The sequence below is a fragment of the Montipora foliosa genome, chromosome 11, assembly GCF_036669935.1.
Source record: "Montipora foliosa isolate CH-2021 chromosome 11, ASM3666993v2, whole genome shotgun sequence".
NCBI classification, from domain to species: Eukaryota; Metazoa; Cnidaria; class Anthozoa; order Scleractinia; family Acroporidae; genus Montipora; species Montipora foliosa.
In genome coordinates this window covers 25,550,903-25,572,931 of record NC_090879.1, presented here as the reverse complement: position 1 = coordinate 25,572,931, position 22,029 = coordinate 25,550,903, and the positions used below count along the sequence as shown (strand labels likewise).

The window sequence follows — 22,029 nt, the reverse complement described above, 5'->3', positions numbered from 1 at the left end:
TTTCTAAAAGTTACAAGATAAAAAGCGGCTTTACTTATCCAGATTGCTTTTAGAAAAACAAGAATTTCTAAAGCCCTTTTCAAAATTCTTTGTACTGAGAATAAATAAAACTATATTTCACTGAAAGAAAGAAGATTTTTTGCTTTAAAAAAAAAACCCATTTATAACAGCTGGTTCATAGGGATTGCTAAGCACGTATGCTGCTAGTCTATACCAGCGGGACATTTAAAAATATACTTTTTTAAAATCTAATCACGGAACCTCGCGTTCTTTTTCGACGTTTTTTCTACACGTGCGACTCGTTGTTCGTTATACAACTTCCATGCCTCAGGCTACTAACCCTTTTCAAAGATCTTTGAGTTTGTCAAAAAGGCATTTCTTTATGCGCCATCGAAACTGAAAACACTACTTTATTCGACCGACTCCAACTGCAACTAGAACTTTTCGCCAGTTTTCGGCGTTGAAGAATAAACCTTAAGTTCTTATCAACGTATCATTTTCAGTCATTTCACGGATCTATTAAAATCACCGTCTGAAAAAAAAACAGGAGATAAATTTTTCTTTGATCTCGAATTTATCTTTTTTCCTGGCGGGTTAACTGCTTTTTTGCGTGGGCGGGAAAGGTTTCTAATGAGATGAATGAGATTCATTTCATTTTTCCATTGGAAGTGCACGAGCTTCGACCTTTGATGCACCAAATCAAATTCACAGACGTTTCGTTTTCATGATGTGGTGTCCTCATGTGAATTTCGACCAATCTTTTTCGATATTTCCTTACGAACTAACTCTGACGCAGAGTACGCGAAAGTAAGTAAGTTGTTCTGTGTCAGTCAAACAACTTGAATAAATAGCTGTTATTTTTCTTTCAAGAAATTGTCGTTATTACCGCGCCAAACTGGCAGAATGAGGGATATTTTTCACTAACCTGTTTCATCCAGAGGGTTGTATTCTTCTCGGGCATTTGGTTAAGATGTGAGCTGTACGGAGCGGTCCAAGATACAGTTCGCGGAATGGCTGACCTAGCAATCATTAAAATATCAAATCGTGTCGCATTTACAGAGACCGTGTCAGGGACATCGACAGCGAGAGATCAATGTCCCATCCCCATCGTTATGAATCTGAACAAAAAAACAAAAATCCACATCGAAGAAAAGTTCTTTGATAAAGATTACAATTGAGGAAAATCCATGTTTAAAATTTCTAAGACAGCCAACTCGTTAAATATTACATGAACGCCACAATCGATTGATGCGTTTGGTAGAGGGAGGTATTGCAAACACAACTAAATGAAATAACGAGAAATCAATTTTAATATATTAACATAAGTGCTGAAGATATGAAACTGTCACTCATAGCTGCCGCAATTTATTCTCGCTGACGATGCATAACGATACACTTCTGCTCCCTTTACAAAATTTCGATTCGATGCTGGTCGGCTGAAACTCTTCTTGACCATCAATTACAGGAATTATACATCAATTCCTTTCCAAGGTTGCCTAAAATGTTGTTCTTTCAAGACGGCTAAATCTCGAGCGTATTAACTAACAAAGTACTAGTGTAAAGTCAGCGATTTTTGCTTTCGAATTAGCTTCGGCATCGAAAAAAATAACTTTTCTCACGGACAAAAGAAACAGTCTAGTTGCTGTAATAAAAAATAACAATAATCGAATTCTCTAGAATACTTAATAATTTTGGCTTTTTCTCTGTGTCAACTTTGATAACAATTTTCATAAATCACAAACCACCAGCAGATAAAACGTTACACAACTGTCTGTACCTTGGTAAATTAGTTGATTGCAAACTATAGTACTTCAGGCCAGGAGATTTTTTCGGCATTTTAGAAAGGTTGGTACGCTTCACATCTCGACTTGTGATTCGCCGGCTATGGAGTTTCTGAATAAAAATGCACTATTCATCCAGGTGACATAATTGAAAAGGACTCATTTTTTCTCGGTTCCCTTTGAACATGGCCATAAATAATTTAACGACCTCTTATCGACGCCAACTATGTAACGGCCCTCTGCCGAGGGCTAAATTGTCAAAGTTCTCAAACAGTTTCAGTGGTGAAGTCTTCTAGAATCACTGACGTTATTCACTAACTTGGCTCGGAGAGCTTGAAAGATTTTATTCTTGATGTTTAAACGGTTTCCCTAGTTCATCATTAATAATCAACAGTAGCAAATGTAATTATTTATACTCACTGCTCGACCGCTATTTAAGCAATAGAGGACTTCTTTTCCGTATGGAAACACGGAAAAAAAGTCCTCTATTGCTTTTATAAAATATTCCTCAAAGATAATTCAACAAATGATGGTTTTTTAACTCTTGATTGAAACAGATCTCATATTTCCTACCAGCCAATCAAAACGCGCGTCTGACAATATACAACCTAACCAAAATTCGTGTGATGTCACAGCCGTGTTTCCCTACTCTCATTACGCTCATCTAAACACAGCTATTGACCAATGAGAGTGCCCGTACTATCCTAATTATTTTATAAAGCGGGTTGGAAAATTACTAACTCTGGAATCTGAAAATATATTCACGGAGGTCATCTCTGATGAGGAGCTGCCAGGGTAGGGTTCGCGTGTCGCTTGCTTGAATTTTAAAAAGTTTTCGTGTCGGTGCTTTGTCTATATTTCACGTTCAACTTGCTGTCGGAAATTTAAAGAAAGGATGTCGTTTGTCGCGATTTCACTTCAAGTGCTGTCGCTACTTTTTAGGACATGTCGCTTGACGGAATTTATCCTAGCAGAGCCTCTCTGATTAACTTAATTCGAAAGACGAACGAAAGACTATGCGATGACTGTCCTAACTCTGGATTTGACTGATGTTCAAAACTGTTATTCTAAACCTCGACTTAAGCCAAACAATTATCTACTTCCCAAATGAAATTTAAGTACTGCTATATAGACCTAATTTGTTCAAGGTTTTAAAGCTTTTTTGTCTCACACACTTCGACTAGTATGCTGATGTGAACATTGGCTAATAATAGCCTTTACTAGGGCCGACTTCACGTATTTAGTTCAAGAAAGGCTGGTTTTCATGTATAATATCAGCATGCACAAGCGCTAACTCATCAGAAATGATATTTGTAGACAAAACAACTTATTGTTAGTTAGTGTTTTTTCCTGACAAAATGTACTCAGGATGAAGTGTAACCGTGTTTGCTCATTTTGCTCAAACTTACACTTAAATAAGACTAAATAGTGATTTTTAGCACCACCAGAAGTCCATAATCAAGAAGTCTCGATCTGCGATGGTTTTTTGGTGTTATCTACTACTTCTAAATTGTTTGCGGAAAAACATGGCGGTTTTGCGTTTCATGGATGATTCACGACCGTACTACGTGTGTGTTGACTTGAAGAATTAAATGAACTTGTTCAACGTGATTGCCCCCAAATTTTAAGCCTTTATGTTTCGACAATCAGGAAGATATTAGCCAACGAAGAACGACATACTGCACTGCATAAATAAGGAATGACCCTATATGCATTCCATGTAAAATCTTAAATAATTTTAAGCAAACTTACTCATGCAAAAATTCTTACCCTAACGGACCAAAATTTCCAGTAATAGCTTATTATACTCTGCACCTAGTTTTAATGCATGCAGTGCTGATATCGTGGTACATCTAATAGAAAACGAAGTTCTTATTTCTCGCAGCCAAGAATCGCAAATAAAGGAATCCTGAACTTTTTACAATGGCTCTAAAATTCTAGTAGTTCAGAAAGTTCAAAATAGCTAACAGCGACAACTGACAAACTGACAAAAAATACGTCAATTGTTTTTCGTACTGTCAGTATGTTGTTGATATTTGTATCGTTTTTTCTATGGATGTAACTAATTAATTAATTTCAATGCATGCTTTCGCGAGAGCCAAAGGGCGTCTAATCATAGGCTTAGCGCTGAATACCAAACGTCGAACGTTAAGGAATCGGTTTTTGAACCCAGCAAGAGTAGATATCACCTCGTATAACTGAAAGTGAACCATTTTCACTGAAATCGGAGCGGTTTAAGCCTTATAACTGTCGATTTCGCTAAAACAACTGTAAGCTTATCTTTCAAAATCATCGCTTACACCTAAGAACTGTAGCTATGGACAACCCATAACACAAGACGATCGGTGCTTGGCGTTCTACCAAACTTCCCCTGCTTCCCCCTGCATGCCAATTCCAAATTTTACTACTCACTCTACCGATTTGCACTTGTTGTGCCAGTGTCAAGATGCAACTATTCCTAGTCGTTCGGCAATGAATGTGTAGTTCTCCAGAATTTTTCTGGTTTAAAAGAGAAAACTGAGATTCAATGTCCCCTTGCATGCACACCGATTTTCCTCTCAAACTTTGCGTTTGGTCATTCTTCATGCGGTTGTCAAAAAGAGAACGGCAAAGAAATTTAACCAAACAGATACGTGCCAGGTGTACAGTTTTTATTTTGACTCATTAAACACATTGTGTGGACTCATGTCATGGCGTTTTAAATGACCTCGTCGACTGGTCCTTGGGTTAACTCGATTTAGTTCAGGAATATTCAAATCGAAGCCATCCAACGGTAAAGCGCAAGCAATTTTAAATTATTGATGATCGCTAGTGATGGAGTCTTGTGATCATATTCCACTTTACATTTTACTCATCTGACTTAATATTCTCATTCTTCGAGAGCAGTTGGAGCTCTCAGCTTTTGCAAATCCAAGTTCAAGTCCAAGTTTATTTTTAAGTCAATGTCAAGTTAATGCAAAACAACGCTATCCCGCCAATAGCTAGTTACACAATGGAAACAATTTGGCAACATAGTGGCAACAATTTGGATGTAACGCTTTATTCTTTCAGCGTTGGAAAGCGAATTTCGGCGGACATTTCAGATGAAAAAGAAACAGTAGGAAATTAAAAGGATAGAAGACGTTGAGATGTGAAACAAATTATTAGTTATTAATTTCATTTTCGCTGACGATATATTTAATTACTAACGACATCTCAAGGCTTTTACCTTGTCGATATGTGCACGTATCATTGGTTGGAAACCAGAGAAACATGGCATTGGCCGTTTTTATTCTAGGGAGGCATAATCCGTCCAGACGAATTATGCGTCGCATAATTCGTCTGGGAGGAACTTGAGCAACCATTTTTTCTGCGTCTGTTAAATTCGTCTAGTATAAAGACGGGCACAATGCATAATGCGTCTGGACGAACTTTCCAGTTTATTGAGTCTTCGAAGACGCATTAAAGTGGATACTTCGTCCAGACGCATTATGTTTGGCCAAGTTCGTCCCAGACGAATTATGCGTCTCTAGTATAAAAACGGCAATTTACACCGAGCAAAGCTCTCCGCTGCTTAACAATTGATTGATGTACTTCAATATATTGCCAAGAATTAAGGTGACCGCGGTTTTTCCACACCGTGCACTGAAACCAGCATGGGAAATTGAAAGCACCTGTTCCACGTCAGGTTCACAATTCTGTTTCATGAAAAACTTGACAAAAAGTGCCTTGTAACTAACAAAGAATTTTTACTGAAATGTTTTCCTTTAAAAATCGGCTGAATAACTTAAACGAACATTGTTGTTTCACGGTGTTGCGAGCTTTGTTAAAGTCTGGTAGGTCATGACGTACTGCGGCAAAACTTTGGCACATTTTGTAGACTGGGACACTTACTTGTTTTCCTTTCCCTTTGCAAATAACGGTGTTTTTATATTAAAACTGAAGTGCGTTTGCCATTTCTCTTACCTCACAACCACCTCGCGTTTTCAATCATCGTTTTTCTTGATTCGCCTCGCTTAATGACTTCAAAAGGTTTTCTTTGAGATGTAAATTGTATGCACTTAGCAACTTACAATACTTTATCGCATATCATGCGAGCGCTTTTGACGTAAGATGATTTTAATTGGACAGTTCTTAAACCACGTGAACAAAAATCCTGATCGCAATCAAAGAATAGGTTGGAAAAGAATAAATCGAGACGACTTGTATACGGTGTCTCGCGGTAAAATATCGCTTTAATTAAAGATACGCATTTTTAGATTAGGAAAAAAAAAGCAAGAAAATTATGAATAGCAGTGTAATATCATCAGATCTCTTTTAGAGATCGATCAGATGGCAGTCGGCAGTTAACATATTTCTTTTTAAAGAAAGACTGGGTAACGTATATTATATCATTAATAATAGTTGACACTACAGCTGCCCCTGCTATTAAGTAACGTTACACGCAGAATTCAATGTGACAAGAGCCCAGATAGAGGAATGGCCGTTTACAAACATAGTGGCTTTAGCATAAGGCAATTGCTGTTGAAGCAATCAGTACTGAATATGAAAAAGGCATTGCATAGTTTGTTGTCCTTGGAAATGTTAGGAGTAAGGGTTTGATAACGGCGGATCTTGTACAATAGATGATATTCGTATTCTCAGTACTGGACTGGAACTATCTTGCAATGGAGGCTAATGAGGGGGAATATATTAAAAAGTATTTGCATTTGAAAAGATTCCCCCTTGTTAGCCTCTGTTGCAAGCTAGTTCAAGTCCAATACTGGAAATACGAATATCGTTTGTTAAAGACGAGAAATCTAAGATTAGGAAACAAAAAGGCAAGAAAAATATGAATAACAATGTAATATCATCAGATCTTTTTTAGAGATCGATCAAATCGCAGCCGTCAGTCAAGTTTTTGCTTTGTAAGGAAAAACTGGGTGATATCATGTAATGAGCGTTTTAATTATAGTCTAGTCGTTCAATCTTCCGTATGATATTATCAGCTTTTAAGTGCACCTCAAAAGTTTCTACTTTTGTGATTGGTTTATATTGATCGCTTGTTAGATATAGCATTTACGCCACTAAAAGCTTAACAAATCCTTTCTGTTTGAGGTTGCTTTTGAAACCAAGCATCTTTAATCCTCCCATTCTCATAGGACTTCACTGATCCTGTTTCTTTAAATTTTGTCCCCCTTCTCGTCCTAAAGGAATTTTATAGAAAATTTTGTTAAAATCTCGTTCAGTTGGTATTTGAGTGAGAATATATACTAGATGTGCGAGGAAAATCGTAGGGATTGTCTTTCGTTATTATCCGGCGCTATGCATGTCAATAACTGATTCAGTTGTAAATGAATGGTAACTGGCTGATTCAGTTGGGTCTTCTAACTCGATGTTGAGAAGACTGACAAAGATGCATCTAAGCCAGTCGCTCGCCATTTTAATCTGCCTAACCACTCCAAAAAACACATGGCTATCTGCGGCCTTTCCCTACATCTAGGTACGACGGAAAGCCGCAAGAATCTGGAACAAAATTTCATCTTTCAAATCGGCGCCCTTAATCCTCACGGTATTAACGAACGCTTTTCATTTAACTAATATATTCCTATTTTTCACGTTGCCATGTTACCACCAATAGCGTAGCTCCTACTCTACTATAAAAACTACACGTAACCCATAATTCCTCGATTCGCTCTGACGAAGGGCTAACGCTCGAAACGTCAGCTTTTAGAATCTCTGTACGGTGGCCAATTTACATTATCAACTTTGTATACTACTTCCCCACCGACGCAGCACCACAGTTTCTTTAGAAACTACCCCTTCATAGAAATGAAAAGGTGTCGTTTGTCGGCTTGACAGAAATGCTGCAAGCATTGTTCTAAACCTTATTAACAGAAATTTGTTTTTTCACCTTGTCGCTCTCGTTTCCTACACTGAATCATTTTGACTGATTTAGTACAGTTAGTCACGATTATTAACTGAAACGCTTCCGATTACCCAGAGAGCCTTCCAAATGATTCAGTCACACGGTCGGACTTTTGAGAGCAGCCGTGAGCTAAAGTTACTGTGAAGCAAATCGTAGGAATTTTCCTTTGCTGTTATCCGTCATGTCAATGACTGATTCAGTCGTAAATGGATATGGAAACTGATTCAGTTAGGTCTTCTAACTGAAACTCGAGTTCAGAAAAATTAAAAAGATCTCTAGTCGTCGTTTTGCGGTCAGCTATGTTGCAAGCATTGTTGAATGAGACCTTGCTAACGTCCTCCGCGGTTCGTATGTCCGCTGTCGCGACAGGGTCGCACTTGCCTTAGAGAAGTGATGACACATTTTATGCCTATGAAACACCTATGGATGTCTTTGAACGCGACCCCTGCCTTAAGCTCTTAAACTCAAGCATTTTTCCCGAAACCTTACGCGGCGGTGTACACCTTATTCTAAAATGGACGCCATTTTAGTACGCTTTTGTTTGATTGCCTTTTTTGGCCTCGTTCAAAGTTAAATATATTTGAAATCGAGGTCAAAAGGGCCAATTTGCAAGGAAACAAAAGCATACTAAAATGGCGGCTATTTTGAAATAAACTGTGTAGTCCCAGCAACTTAATCAATTCCAAATCTCTTCTAACTTTTGGCCGAACTTTGCGTTAATCAATTCTTATTGTGGGTGAGTTGTTAATATCCATGCTCCAAAGATCTTTACTTTATCTTAATGATAATAGAATAGTGACGGATTTGTATACCGCAAAAATCACAATTCTTTATCTGGGATGAGATCGGACGCCAGCTTGTAAATGTACCTCTGGCACCGTTTTCAGTCCATATTTCACCCATCCATGAATGTAAAAGGAGGACATACCATAACACCGGGGGTATCCCCCTAATCTTTAACCGATTTCAAGCTCTTTTGACGTGACTTCGCCACCAGTACAAGAGCTAATCCAAAGAACCTCTGTTTTCTTATTGTTGAACTTCAGACAGCGTGAAAAAATGCGGAAACGTTTTAAAGTGCCCCTGTGACCAAAAAATGAATCATATTTTTCTTTGGATTTCAAAACTATGTTAACAAAACACTAAGTGACCCACGTTTTAAGCCTTGATTTCAAAAAGACACCTCTTTATTTTAACTGTAATTTTCCTATTTAATGGTCCGCCATTACTAACATTATGTTCTTGAGAGAGCTGGATCGAGGAGAAAATGACGTCAAAGGCTCACTAGTTTAAGAATGCAATACGTGTGTACGCCGCAGAATTAATATGCAGCACGGGGGTTTTGGGCTTTCAGACTTTTAAACTCACGCTTTGCTGAAATTTTAAGCTAGTGAGCCTCTGACGTCACTTTTCCCTGGATCCAACCCTCTGAGGTCCAATCGGTCAGTTTTGAACGTGAGTAATGGCGGACCGTGAAATCCAAAACTTACACTCGAAGTAAACGGCCTTTGGATAAAAATCAAAGCTCACAATTTTGCCAGTCAGGTGTTAAGCAAACACACTTTAATAAGTATTGGTTGATTTTAATTTTGCGATTTTAATTTTTTTGATTTTAATTTCGCGCCCACTTACAATGATTTCATTATTTTTCCCGCTAATTCCTCTACGCAAACCCCCCAAAAAACAACCTTGCCGCCTAACATCTCTTTCAAGTTCAAAGGAATTACTTGCCAGTCCGTTATTTACGATGCAGCTTTCTACATTTCAAATCCAAATTGCTCTTTGATTCAACAACCAATGAGGCTCTTGTTGGCACATTAATGACGACAATAGGTGACGCCAACGATATATCTTCCTACACAATAGTCAAGTAGTAATTACAATAACGTGAATTTAATAACGTGAATTTATATTTTGAGATGACGTTCTCGTTGCCGTCACCGTTGCACCATTAATAGGGAGCTTTAGCAACGACAACGGCGACGGCAACGAGAACGTCACAAGTTTGCATATTTAGTGGACAAAAACAATAGCTTTGCACGCCCAGCACGTGCGTTTTTCATTTTTGTCCATTTCTTTGCCGTCGTCAGCAAAGCAACAACGTGAAATTACCAAGTTTGAGGGGTTATGGAGAACGTCAGTACCTGGAGATAAATTTTCATTTTTCTCCCCTAAATTAAGCGCCGCTCGTAACGGTTTCATTCCTGTGGGACTGAAACACTTTTGTCAAATTAAAAGGCTTGGAATAGTCGCGAAGTGATCGCAATAACGTGAATTTATGTTTTTACATGACGTTCTCGTTGCCGTTCCCGTCGTCGGCAACGAGAACGTCATGTTGCCGTTCCGACTGGTGTCATCTTTGAGGAATTACCACACCCTTGTCATATTAAAAACGTTGAAATAGTCACGAAGCGATTAAAATAACGCAAATTTATATTTTGAGATGACGTTCTCGTTGCCGTCACCGTTGTCGTTGCTTAAGCTCCCTATTAACATAGCCGCCGTGACGTCACGTGGGCCAAGGCCAGATAAGAGGGATTCTGAAATCTCTTTTAACCTTTTCAGCCCCGATAGTGCCAAATGGCACTTATAGATTTTACTCTGTCTAACGCCAGACGATTTTACTCGTCAATGGGGAACCCCTCGGGGCTTAAAGGGTTAAGCTAACAGCGTGAAAAAACTATGTCCCCGTTTAACCCTTTCAGCCCCGATAGTGCCAAATGGCACTTATAGATTTTACTCTGTCTAACGCCAGACGATTTTACTTGTCAATGGGAAACCCCTCGGGGCTTAAAGGGTTAAAGCTTGCTAGCATACTTCATTGTTTAAAATGCCTTCACATTTATCTTTATCCTCTGCGTTTAGCTCATTTTGAGCAACCTCAGAAACAAAGATGTCCTGTATTCCGTTATTGTAAATATTTTCTATAAAAAGATCCAGGATTATCTGCAATTGCAATGATTGATACCTTTCCATATTTCCCTGTTGGAATTTCATTTCTAAAATATTCAAATTGTATTCATCATTCCATGACACTTTTCCTCATTTATGTAATATAAGTTTATCAGACATAAGATTGTCGTCGATAAAAATTTCAGTCACGGTTTGATTGCGTTAAGTTAGTTATGCCCTCTATTAAGAATACTGTTAAAATTAGTAGCTTTCATTTCGTTTTTTTCCATGGCGTATCAATTGAATTTCCTCCATTGCTTGATAATGAATGAATGAACTGCAAAATCAGCTTTCCAGATTTGAGAGGCCTTTCAAAGGTAACTGCGTGGCCACAATTATCCACGATTTGAATTTTGCAGTCCTTCACTTTTTCTGCGATGACTTCTACTGAAGAAATATCAATAATCTGAAAAACATAAAAGAAACAGTTGATATCTTTTGGTACATGTTCGTTTCTCACAAATCCTGGGACCTAAGCCTATATATAGACGTTTAAAGCCAAAGAATGGGCCTTAATCAAACAGTGCTCCATGTTGAGTCCCGAGGGATTGAAAACTTGTCGTTGCCCACCGAAACTCGGTCCCATGCAAACATTTCAACTCGAGGCTCGGGGTACGAAATCTATTATCTATGGCCAATAATCGAATATGGCCCATTGGGGCATGCTTAGCTTCTGACTTAGCGTGCGCGTATTTTCAGTAAGTGCATCCATAACTCGATATATACGCGCAGCAACTGAAGCACGAACCAATTATTTTTAACCTATCGACAGAAAAAGTCGGTTCAACTGATTGAATTCAAAATTTTCCTTATGGGAAACAAAAACCCAACACTATTGTAATAGCTAATTGAAACCACGCCACCTTGAAAACCAAGTACATTGAGATCGCTGAAAAGTGACCATATAATAACGTTTGATCTCTAGCCGGCAAAAGAACTAACATTCCATAAAACTTAACTGAAAACTGAAATATGTTTTCAATCTACGAAAAAAGCGAAAGTTCTTAAAAAAAACCCCCTTCAGTGTTCTTCAAGTTAGCCCAACGATACTGTACAGAAGTCAAATCAACTCATTTCAAATCATAGTTTGGTTTTTGAGGACAGGGGAATACCAGAATACACGGAGGAAAACCTCTCAGAGCAGGGACCCGTTTCTGGAAAGTCCCTAAAAGTCATTTGTGAAACTGCCAGCCGCTTGTTTTGAAAAACCGATCTTTTTTCAAGGCAACAAAAAGAAAAACGACTGTGGAATTTGACGACTTAAATCCTCTCCGTTCATGAAATACAAAGGTAATTGTGACACCCGCGAAAGTGGCCCGTAAAGTTTTGGGACTTTCGAGAAACGGGCCCCAGAGTAGAGAACCAACGAACTCAACCCGCATGTGACGCGCAGTCTGGGACTCGAACCCAGGCCACATTGGTGGGAGGCGAGTGCTCTCACTGACAACTGCTCCACCCCGCCCCATCCCCCCTCCCCCGTCCTATGATGCCCTCCTTACCTTATCGTTGTCTCCCCACAAAGTCAGAGTGGGAACATCTATATCTTCCAAAAAATCATGAACGCAGTATAGGTGATCAGGATGCAAGAGTTCATTCAGTACTTAAAAAGAGAAATGACAAAAAAAAAAAAAAAGAAAAACTTTGTGTAGTTAACCGGTTACTAAGGCAGCACATTCTTCAGGAATTTCATATATTTTCATTTCACAACAACTAAATTTTTCTTTATACCACACAATAACAACGGAGAGAGGAAAAAGACAACATAACTTATGCAAGGTATAAAATAACTAAAAAGCTAATCTAGCTAGGAAGAATAAATCTCTTATGTAATGTGTGCCTTGTTTTATGCAATTACTTTCTTAGCAAGGACCAGTGTAACAAAACAGATTGAGGCACCGGATCCCGGTGAAGGGCCTTTTCAGCGATTTAAATATTATACAAATCCAAAAGGAGCAAGGTAGGTATAACAGTGAAGGACTATATTGGAAAAAGTCAATATTTCGAAAAAGCTCTGCCTTTCTTCATCATGGTTTTACAAGCACTGAATGACTACGGTTAACAAAGACGTTACAATTTGTCCGTTAAATTCCTTATCTTTAGTGCTGTATCATATCACACGCCATATCACTATTCAAATTGTACTGTCTTTGTTAACTGAAGTCATTTGCTTGTAAAACCCTGATAAAGAAAGGCAGTGCCTTTTGAAATATTGGCTTTTTCCAACACATTCCTACATGTTATATCAGCCTTGCTCTTTTTAGTTGTTTTATACGTGAACCTCGTCTTTATATCAATTACTATCTTGTCCCTTTGCTATTGGGAAAAAGTCCAACTTTTTAAAATCATTGTAGAGGAGAGAGCACATTTTCATCTGTTATGCACCTCCTCATTTTTGAAGGTTAAAGCGATTATTCTGAACGAACTTTCTGGGCCCGGTTGCTCGATAGCCTATGAACTCAATCCACGATCAGCGTACATAAACTTTGGTTTCATTCTTTCCACTTTTAGGTGAAGGTTTCTTTTGCTTATTTTTGTTTTTCAAGACTGACTTCCTCTAATGTAAATGTTGCCGAATATCAGCGTTGAACAACATTTGGGAGTAGAGAAATAATAAATATTCATTTATTCATTCATTCAAACTCCTCGGTTAATTTTTTAATCTGGGATTAGCGTTGACGGTTCAACGGCTTTTGAACAACCAGGCCTTGATTTTTTATCAATTTATCCCAGGTGATCTGGTGACGTAATTCGGAGGACTGGGAAATTTTAACACCGTATCCCACAACAGCGCGCGGCCTTAGGTAATGTTTCTAAACTCCCTGCAGTATTTCCATCGCCAAAACTCAACAGATCATTCCGTGTCTACCACATTTCCTGTTATTGAATGAACATTCAAGTAGACCTCGCCTCTGCCATGTTGAATTCGAAAATAAGGCCGCGCGCGGTTGTGGGATACGGCATTAAAAATTGTTTTTCTCCCCAGTCCTCCTAGCCTGCGAACGCAGACGTATTTCCGGCGGTCGCCGGAAATACGTCTGCGTTCGCAGGCTACAGTCTTCCGAATTACGTCACCAGATCACCTGGTCGTCCTTCGGAGTTTCGTTATTCCATTTGGACAGTAACAAAAAGGCTCGTTTTGCGAACTTGATTTACCTTTTTCATAAAATTCATGTGCTTGTTGCCTTGCCGCACTCATAATGTTGATAATAAAGGAAGGTATGAAGATATTACGATGCGTAAGTTTCTCAAGCATAAGACGATACTCATTGGTGTTTTCAGGCAATAAATAGTTCTTTCCACCACTGGAAAATTCCATGAGATATTCGCTTTGCTTTCTAGCCTTTACTCCTGCAGGGCAGATCATAACCAAAGACGAAAGAAGCGAGGAATATTTTGCAGCATAGACACCAGCCAATCCACCGCCCATGGACAAACCAACCAAATGAAACTTTCGCTTATCCAATCCGACAGCTAATACAAACTAAAAAGAAAAATTGCTTAATAGTGACACAGTTAATTATTCGCTCTTTATATTGCTGCTAGATTTTTGTAGGCTTGTTAGGAGAACTCGGATTTTTCAGTTTTTCGAGAAATCAGCGAAAAAAATACATTTCTTTAAGCTTTGGATAATCTCAGGCCATTATCCCTTGGAGCAAATCATGTCCACTACTAATCTCGTACCCAGATCTCACTCTGTTTCGTATGACCGTGGGAGATCTGGGTACGAGATTAGTCAACTACTCCCTTTGGAAAGGTGGCTCGATTATAAACATTTTTTTAAAATATGGCCCTTGGCCATTTTCATTTGTGTCTGCCATTACAAAGACAATTCTAAGTCCCTGGGCGTTTCCACTTGGCAAAAATTTGCATTAAAATTTAAGAAGTTCTTTGTTTCTGATGGAACAGTTGACAAACCCCAAGAAACCACACGTTTGTGTACGTTTAATTAACACTAATCAGTGAAATTCGCGATAGCTTTCTCAGGCATGAGAAAGTGGAAATAATTTTTGCAATGAAAAGGGGCATTTCGGCTTCGACAGGTTTGATGTGGACATTATAATATACCTGAACAAGGGAATCGAAACTGACCGTGATATTTGACTTTCAAACTAAATTTGAGGAAAATACTAAAAAAAACTCTTAACAAAGTGCGATTCAATTCGCGCACCATTTTTTCTTTTCATGTTCCCTTTTTTATTGTTTCATTGTTATATTTTTAGAATTCCCGTTCTCGCAAAAATTAGTAGTCATGTCCCCGAAAAAACAAAGCAGAAGCAGTCACACGTGACATGGCTTCTCCTGATTGGTTAAAGTGGCGGCCCTTTGTTTGTTTTCGCGCCTAAATAAGCCCATTTGTGACTGTGCTGGGACAACATCGGGTAACTTGAGACCGTAAATTTATAGACTTAAATTCTCTTATCTAATTCACTCTTGCTTCATGCTAATTTTGTATTTTTATTCACACTTCAAAACCGTGGACCTCGGAGAGATCGACACTTGCTTACTTTTATCGCAAAATCTACTTCCTTGGTAGGTCAGTCAAATACCTGATGAAGCTTTGCAACTGTAGGTAACAAGGTGTGATCGTCATGATGTTTACGCGTTGTGAAACCGTGTCCAGGAAGATCCACTGCCATCAAATGGAACGTCTTGGGTAAGACGTCACCCATACGACACCACGTACCCTTATCCAAACCAAAACCATGGATCATTAGGATTACATGATCGGCTTTTTCCTTGTCTCCTCGTTCAATGTAGCTAAATCTGTAATCTCCCACTGAGACGTATTTTAACGCAAAACCTCCTCTGAGGATAATAAACCTGTGTGAGAACAGAACAGATGTCTCTTTCTTCATGAGTCCGTAACGAAGAGCCAAGCAATGTCTATACCAGGTCTATGTCACAGGATTTTACGAGAGCTACGGCCTCGGACAAATGTTGAAACTCTTTCCCACACGTACCAATGTTGTTTTGCCAAATGGGCTCAGAAACTCGCGTACAAAAAACATTGTGAGGGACGCGTGAGTCGCGAAAGCTTCAAATCTGTATACTCGTACTGTTCCAAGGAATTTTGTCACAGACTGTAGCTATTTCAGACGAGTTTTAAAATAAGTTCCGCATTGCACGAGTGACCATCCTCAATTCCAAGGGAATAATTATTTAAGGCTGTTGATTGGCTGGAAAGTCCTGGTTTCGAGGGAAAAGTATATCACCACCACTAGCCACCTCCACTTCGGTGAATAGTTGTTAACTTCCCGTTGGATAGCGCAAGTGGTTTCGCTATGACTTTTCCACTGGATAGTGACAGAAACCCATAAGGGTTGAAACGTGTAACGTGCGTTCACAGCTTCCGAATATTCAGTGTCAAGTACCATATTGGAAACCCCTGGCTCCAGTTAATTTCGCTCCAGAACATTGGTGGTATTGCGTCACGGCGTTCTTGCGAACTGATTGGTTGAATGCTTCTCTCTTGTTGTCCCAAATATGATACTTAGCAAATTGAATATTCAGAAGCTTGTTTCCCAGCACACAAGGGGCCGTTACACGTTTCAACCCTTATGAATTTCTGATAGTGATTTATTCGGCGGATCACGCTATCCAACTGGGGAGAACTGGGGCCAAGCAAGTCCATCCTCGTGCCCAGAGCCCTCCATTTCTTTTGGTCACGTGGACAAAAAACGGAGGGCTCAGGGGTCGAGAATGAAGCAAGTTGTGAAGTTACGCAGATGCAAAGGTAACAGGAAACAGGTCCCATATATGTACCCTTTTTTCTCTACCCGTTCATCCTCTTGTTAATTGCACTACTAGTCAGGGAATGTTTTCACATGAAGCACAAGTGTATTTTTTAACTGAACTTAAAATATGATAAGACCTTACTGTGGTTGTTTACCATTTACAAAACAATTCCGGAAATTCCGGTGGAAATTTCCAATGGGTGAAAAAGGTGTTCCGTCTAACTCAAGTCCGTTCGCCGCCTGGCAATTGCAATTTTGCGCGTCGAGATAAAAATATATGGCCGTGAATAGCCTGGAACTGGTGAGACCTTTGAAAAGTTGCAAATGGAAGACACATTTCCACCTTTTCAGATGTCCCGCTGCTTCCGGAAATTTTCCAGTAGAACGAACCAAAAAGTTGTGTTCCATTTACAAACCGACCGGAATTTCCGAAAATTTTTGTAAATGATAAACAACCTGTAAGTCCAACGCGCCACTAAGTCCGTGAGCAGTATTATTCTCCTTTCTTTATCTTTTATTAAATAATCCAGGTTCGCTAAACAATCAATGAAATCTTATGATTTTTCGCCGTTAGAAAAAGAAAGGAAACAAAACCTGGCAAGTTTCATTTTCATGAAATGAAAGACATTTAAAAAATGAACAAAGACCACGAGGTCAAATTCCGACTTAACTAAGTAAATGATTTATTTGGCACACACTTGACAGGTATCATGTCTCTTGTTTTTACTTTTTCTGTTCTATGTTCCTCCGATTTCATGGCAAGACCCGACTAAGCTTACGTTAAATTGAAATTCGTATTCCGCTCTCGTGAAAAGTCCACCGGACCGACACCGTCGCGAACTAGATTTTCCGATCTTTCCCGAGCAGAGAACACCTGCATTTTGAAAGACAAGCTGTTACCACCACAGTTGAATATTGCAAATGAGATAATATAGACGGGTCAAAATTCAATTCACTTGACAACGAAAATGTTTTGAACGAAGCTAAGGCCTTAATTTTCACCATAAAAACATATTATATTGTTGCATTTTTACCATTGAATCTTTTTTTTTCCTTAATTTTTTTTAAGGCAGGTTTTCTTTGAAATATTACGCGATAATCTGATTAACTGAATCGAACTGAACTTTCAAATGAAGAAAATTAAGTTCGCTATATCTCTGCCGACTCCATCCAAAAAAGAAAAGATCTTTAGCAGGAATTCGCGAACAAACCCTTGAAACCCACTTTTAATTATATCGAGGATTTCGATGTATCGAGCCTGAGTTTATTCTGTTTATTGTCCTAACAGCAGGCTTAACCTTTCGTTACACCGAGGACCTGAAGATACAAAGTACTGCTCGGTTCAATAATTGAGCGAATCCTTTTATCAATACATTGATACATACCTATGAAGTAAGTCAGCATATATCTGCGGATGAACAAAGTACAGCACGATGCAAATAAAGCACACAAGAAAAACAACGAATACAAGGAGCCAGAAAAACGGAAGAAGTATTCTCGGCAACTCCATTTTCCATTCCACACAAGCGCTTCACTTCTTTTCCAGGGCCCGGGTGGACGAAAATGGATGAGTTACTGTGTGACTTAGTACGTAAGGCAAATCTAAATCTTATCAACTGTGAAATGAAGCCGACAAATGATCAATCTATATATAGACGGTCACAATGTTTGCTTTTTTTTTTATTAATGATATCGATTGCGTAGTTTTGACAAGAGAGGAAGGGGTAAAGTTCGAGTGTTGTTCTCCATTCTTACCCACCGGCACCGGACCCTGAAAACTCTAACGTGACACAACAACAACAACAACAACAGCACTCTGAGCAGTGAGCTATATTTGCTTGACCATAACAATACAGTATTGCAAAAGCATCGAAAGCATGATAATTACAGTCATCAAATTTTGTTTCAATTTTAGAAAGGAACATGTCTCTTATAGAGGAATATCTCTTACAATTTAGTAAGATATGGGTTTCGTCCTCAATTTTATTGCCACTACAGAGGGAACTTTCATCGACAGGGATTTTGTCATGTTTGTCGTACCTACCTGTTTCAACACGTAGTTTGTGGCAACCTATTCTGAGGGGTTAGGAGAGTACTTCTTCTAAGGGTTTTTTTCGTGTTGAATCTAGGTAAGCAAAAGGGCTGTAATTCTTTTTGATGGAGTGATAAGAGCTTAGTTTACGTGTGATTACTGAAGAGTCTGGTTCCAATAAGAGACATAGTTCTTTTTCACGAGATCTGTGTAATTGTAATTAAAATCATGTTAATTGAAATATTCAAACATCCTGTTGGGGGAGGGGGGAGTGTTTATATTTTTCAAACACTCCCCTTTTTACCTCTAATTAAGTTTTTTGGGGACCCCCAATTCTCATCAGTCCCCCCACCCAACACGTTTTTGTGAACTCTTCCTAAATTTTGACCATTGTCGTAAAGCTCAATTGACATTAGTAGAGTTTGTTTTATTGTTGAATTGTCATCTTTATCTCGGCGATAGGATCTTTTTATTGATATCTATGATCATGATGTATTTACCATATGTCGGAAATCAAATCAAATCAAATCATTTTTATGGACACTATTGTAGGAGAAAACCGAGCTCTACACAAACAAACTTACAATACAAAACTTACTATATTACGCAACTAGACTACGTGTACAGGTGCCAAAGTAGCGTCAAACCATCAACTAAAGTCTGGTTTACGTTGCGACATAAGCATAAACATAAGTACAAGCTGTATAAACCGGGAGTGACATGAGCATAAGTATAAGCATAACAAAAAGGAGTCGTTTACGCTTATGTCACCGGGTGCAACATAAACAGAATCGTGAAACCGAGGTGTTTGCTGATTTTTTTTTCATCTCAGCAGATATTCAAGTTAACAGTACGTAGGATGGCGTCCGAAGGTACTGTTTTTTTTACGAGAAACTTGCTGAGGCGGCTCGTAATCATCCCTGCCTTTACGACAAAGTTGAGAAGCCACAACTACCGGTCACCTGAAATACAATTCTCGGTCCGCTAGCTGGAATTCCTGTACCAGATTATGAAAGTCTCCTTGTTGTTTTTTCTCTTTCGCAAAATATTCTTGGTTCGCACTAACGTGATTACACGGCCATGTTGTTGTACAAAACAAAAGCAAAATGCCTCTCGCGTTTTGCATAATAATAGAGCCAAATTTCCAAAAGACTTTTTCGCTGTTGTTCAGTACACCAACATGACCGCCAATGACGTCAGGTGCAAGCCAAGGAGCAACCCCGTTTCCAGGGTCTCTCTTCTGTTGAGGAAATAGACCCTGGTTGCGGCTGGTCAAGTGGCACTCCTCCATATTTTCCACTGGGGTAGGGTTTTCGTTATATTTTGATCCCGCAACTAGTATTCGTTTGACAAGGCATTTTTAAAATAAATAAATAAATAGATAAATAAATAAATAAATAAAGTTTTAAATATATAAGTTTCAAAAAAGTAAATGTTACATTCCCACAGGAGATTCCCAAAAAAGCGGTCAGGCTAAAACAAGAACTTTTGTGACCGATAAAAGACCTTCGATGTCGAGCGGCGATCAACGGTCCCAAAAAAAAGATTTCGTTAGTAGCTCAACTTGCTTCTACAGAACGTACTCACACGGGCACGAAATTTAAACGACGCAAGTTTATTTCTGTTCAGTCCCAGCTATTAGACAACAACTTTTGACCTTTCACGTCAAATTTCATGTGTAGGACATAAGACACCTAGCTCGAACCTTTCCATGAAACGTTTCGATGGTCGTCTGGCCACAAAAATCAAATGCATGCCGAATGATGACGAGATCCACACTGCTACCCTTCCCCTAACACACATTTGGAAAAGCCCCAAGATTTTGGGAGCCACGTGACCAGCTGCACCTATGGGTATCTGTCCTGGCCAAAATTCAAACTTGTTCTTAAACGCAACCTTGGGTAATTTTTATACATCGGACCAAAATGGCGGAAGACAAAAAAAAACAAAAAAAAAAACAAAAACAATTGTTATTCTGATTAGGCCTTGTTGATTAGGTATTGTTATGTTCGCTTTGTTCTTTTGTTTATTCAATTTGTCAATTCAAGCCGGGTCAGTTCAAATATTCAATTGGTCAATTCGAACGTTCAATTCGTCAATTCTAACATTCAATTCGGCAATTCAGACATTCAATACGTCAATTCAAACATTCAATTCGGCAATCCAAACATTCAATTCGGCAACTGAAACATTCTATTCGTCATTCAAACATTTCATAATATTAATAATATTTAATATTTCTATAGCGCTTTTTACAATAAAAGATAAAAAGCGCTTTACATGTCTTAAAAAAAAAAAGCAAAATAGTAAATCTAATTTATTTAATAAGCCAAAAACCTTCTTAACATGTCTTTTAAGTCTCTGCTTACGGGCCAAAAGGCCCATCAGGCCGGCACTTATCTCCGGTTTCATTAGCATGAAGCGACTAGGAGTATTTCTACTCCTCCCTGGATGGGATGCTAGTCCATCGCAGGGTTACCCCCAGCATTTCGCCGGTACCCATTTATACACCTGGGTGGAGAGAGGCACAGTGAGAGTAAAGTGTCATCCCCAAGAACACAACACAATGTCCCCAGCCAGGACCCGAACCCGGACCACTCGATCCGGAGTCGAGCACTCTAACCATGAGGACACCGCGCCTCCCATGTTTTGTAAGTTATGCGGTATAATTGGGGGTTTCTGCCCAGTGGTCATGGTTTTGGTCGTCATTATGCACCCTGTCACTCTTAACCAATTCGATTGCTGCGTTTGTCGGATAAAGAGGGTAATTAGAAAAAACTAATCCGAGTGCAGGCTCACCTGCCCTAGCCTCATTCTTCTCGCCGCTCGATACGCCAACTAAAGAGCCTTCGGCTCGATTTCCACCTGGTAAACAAGCACCTATTCTACACCTGAAACAGCAGAAGCCACCAACAAATGTTCTCTTCATGAAAACACACAGAAATTCCACGAAATTCGTTGGAAAACTTGTTTACATGGGAGAACTATTCCAGTTTGAAAGTAGTCGTACACAAGGTTTACGAATTCTTATTGTTTCCGGATTCGTGATATGAAATCTGGGAGATTCTTATACAGGCCATGTTATTTAAAGAACAAAACGAGTCCGGCATCAAAACCCTCGGGACGTCGTGAATTCGGAAACTTTTGTTCTAGTGCAAACGTAGTCTGTCGTTGTCTCCAGAGAATTTTTGTTCATGTGGTGGCAAATTAAGAAAGAAACTTCCCAGAGCACTTGGCCTTAAACACTAAGACGCACTCTAAAAAGGGAAACCGTTCGAATTCTAATTCAACAATGGTGATCAACGGAGAGACGAAACGCTTTTAAAGACATTAACATGACGATAAATATGAATGCTGATCTTAAAAACAACAAAGATAAATAACATTAGAAAATACGTCGGAGAGAGAGCGGTTTGGGGCTTTTTGCTGCTTGAATGGGGCTGTTAATGCAACACTCCTAAATTTCACCACCACGCCTCACTTCTGAAAAATTCTTTAAATTTCACGTGGGGTATTCTTTTCATCTACACTGGACTGGCTGGGAATTCATTAACGACATTTAGCAACGCGTAGTTTTCGGAAAACGGCATCATCTGAGTACCACGTGACATGGCCTTGCGATCGAGTTTGCAGTCTGCGGCA

The 22,029-nt window shown here is 39.1% G+C and overlaps 2 protein-coding genes across 7 annotated transcripts in view; both read right to left on the bottom strand.

Moving 5' to 3' along the window:
* LOC137975269 (uncharacterized) overlaps nt 1–5,841 on the bottom strand; it is a 30,717-nt gene extending 24,876 nt beyond the window's left edge. For 5 of the 6 annotated variants that reach the window (XM_068822357.1, XM_068822362.1, XM_068822363.1 and 2 more), the window contains exon 1: nt 926–1,245. In XM_068822357.1, the coding sequence (XP_068678458.1) occupies nt 926–1,030 (105 nt within the window). In that variant the 5' untranslated portion in view covers nt 1,031–1,245. Of the gene's footprint in view, nt 1–925; nt 1,246–5,726 lie in introns of those variants that run through there. The other variant, XM_068822358.1, reaches the window with a different exon arrangement.
* A 3,368-nt stretch (nt 5,842–9,209) lies between these two features.
* On the bottom strand, nt 9,210–18,039 carry LOC137974962 (monoacylglycerol lipase abhd6-A-like). The gene is made up of 5 exons (XM_068821984.1): nt 17,741–18,039; nt 15,168–15,441; nt 13,774–14,101; nt 12,120–12,220; nt 9,210–11,026 (listed from the first exon to the last, which is right to left on the bottom strand). Exons 1-5 carry the CDS (start codon nt 17,863–17,865, stop codon nt 10,832–10,834), a joined length of 1,023 nt encoding a protein of 340 aa, XP_068678085.1. The 5' UTR covers nt 17,866–18,039; the 3' UTR covers nt 9,210–10,831.
* Nucleotides 18,040–22,029: the final 3,990 nt, after the last annotated feature.

Coding starts and splice junctions, on each gene's coding strand:
- LOC137974962 (XM_068821984.1), bottom strand. CDS start 17,865: ATGGAGTTGCCGAGAATACTTCTTCCGTTTTTCTGGCTCCTTGTATTC. Junction 15,442..17,740: donor TATGCTGACTTACTTCATAG/GTATGTATCAAT, acceptor GTTCTCACACAG/GTTTATTATCCTCAGAGGAG. Junction 14,102..15,167: donor CAGTTGCAAAGCTTCATCAG/GTATTTGACTGA, acceptor TTTTCTTTTTAG/TTTGTATTAGCTGTCGGATT.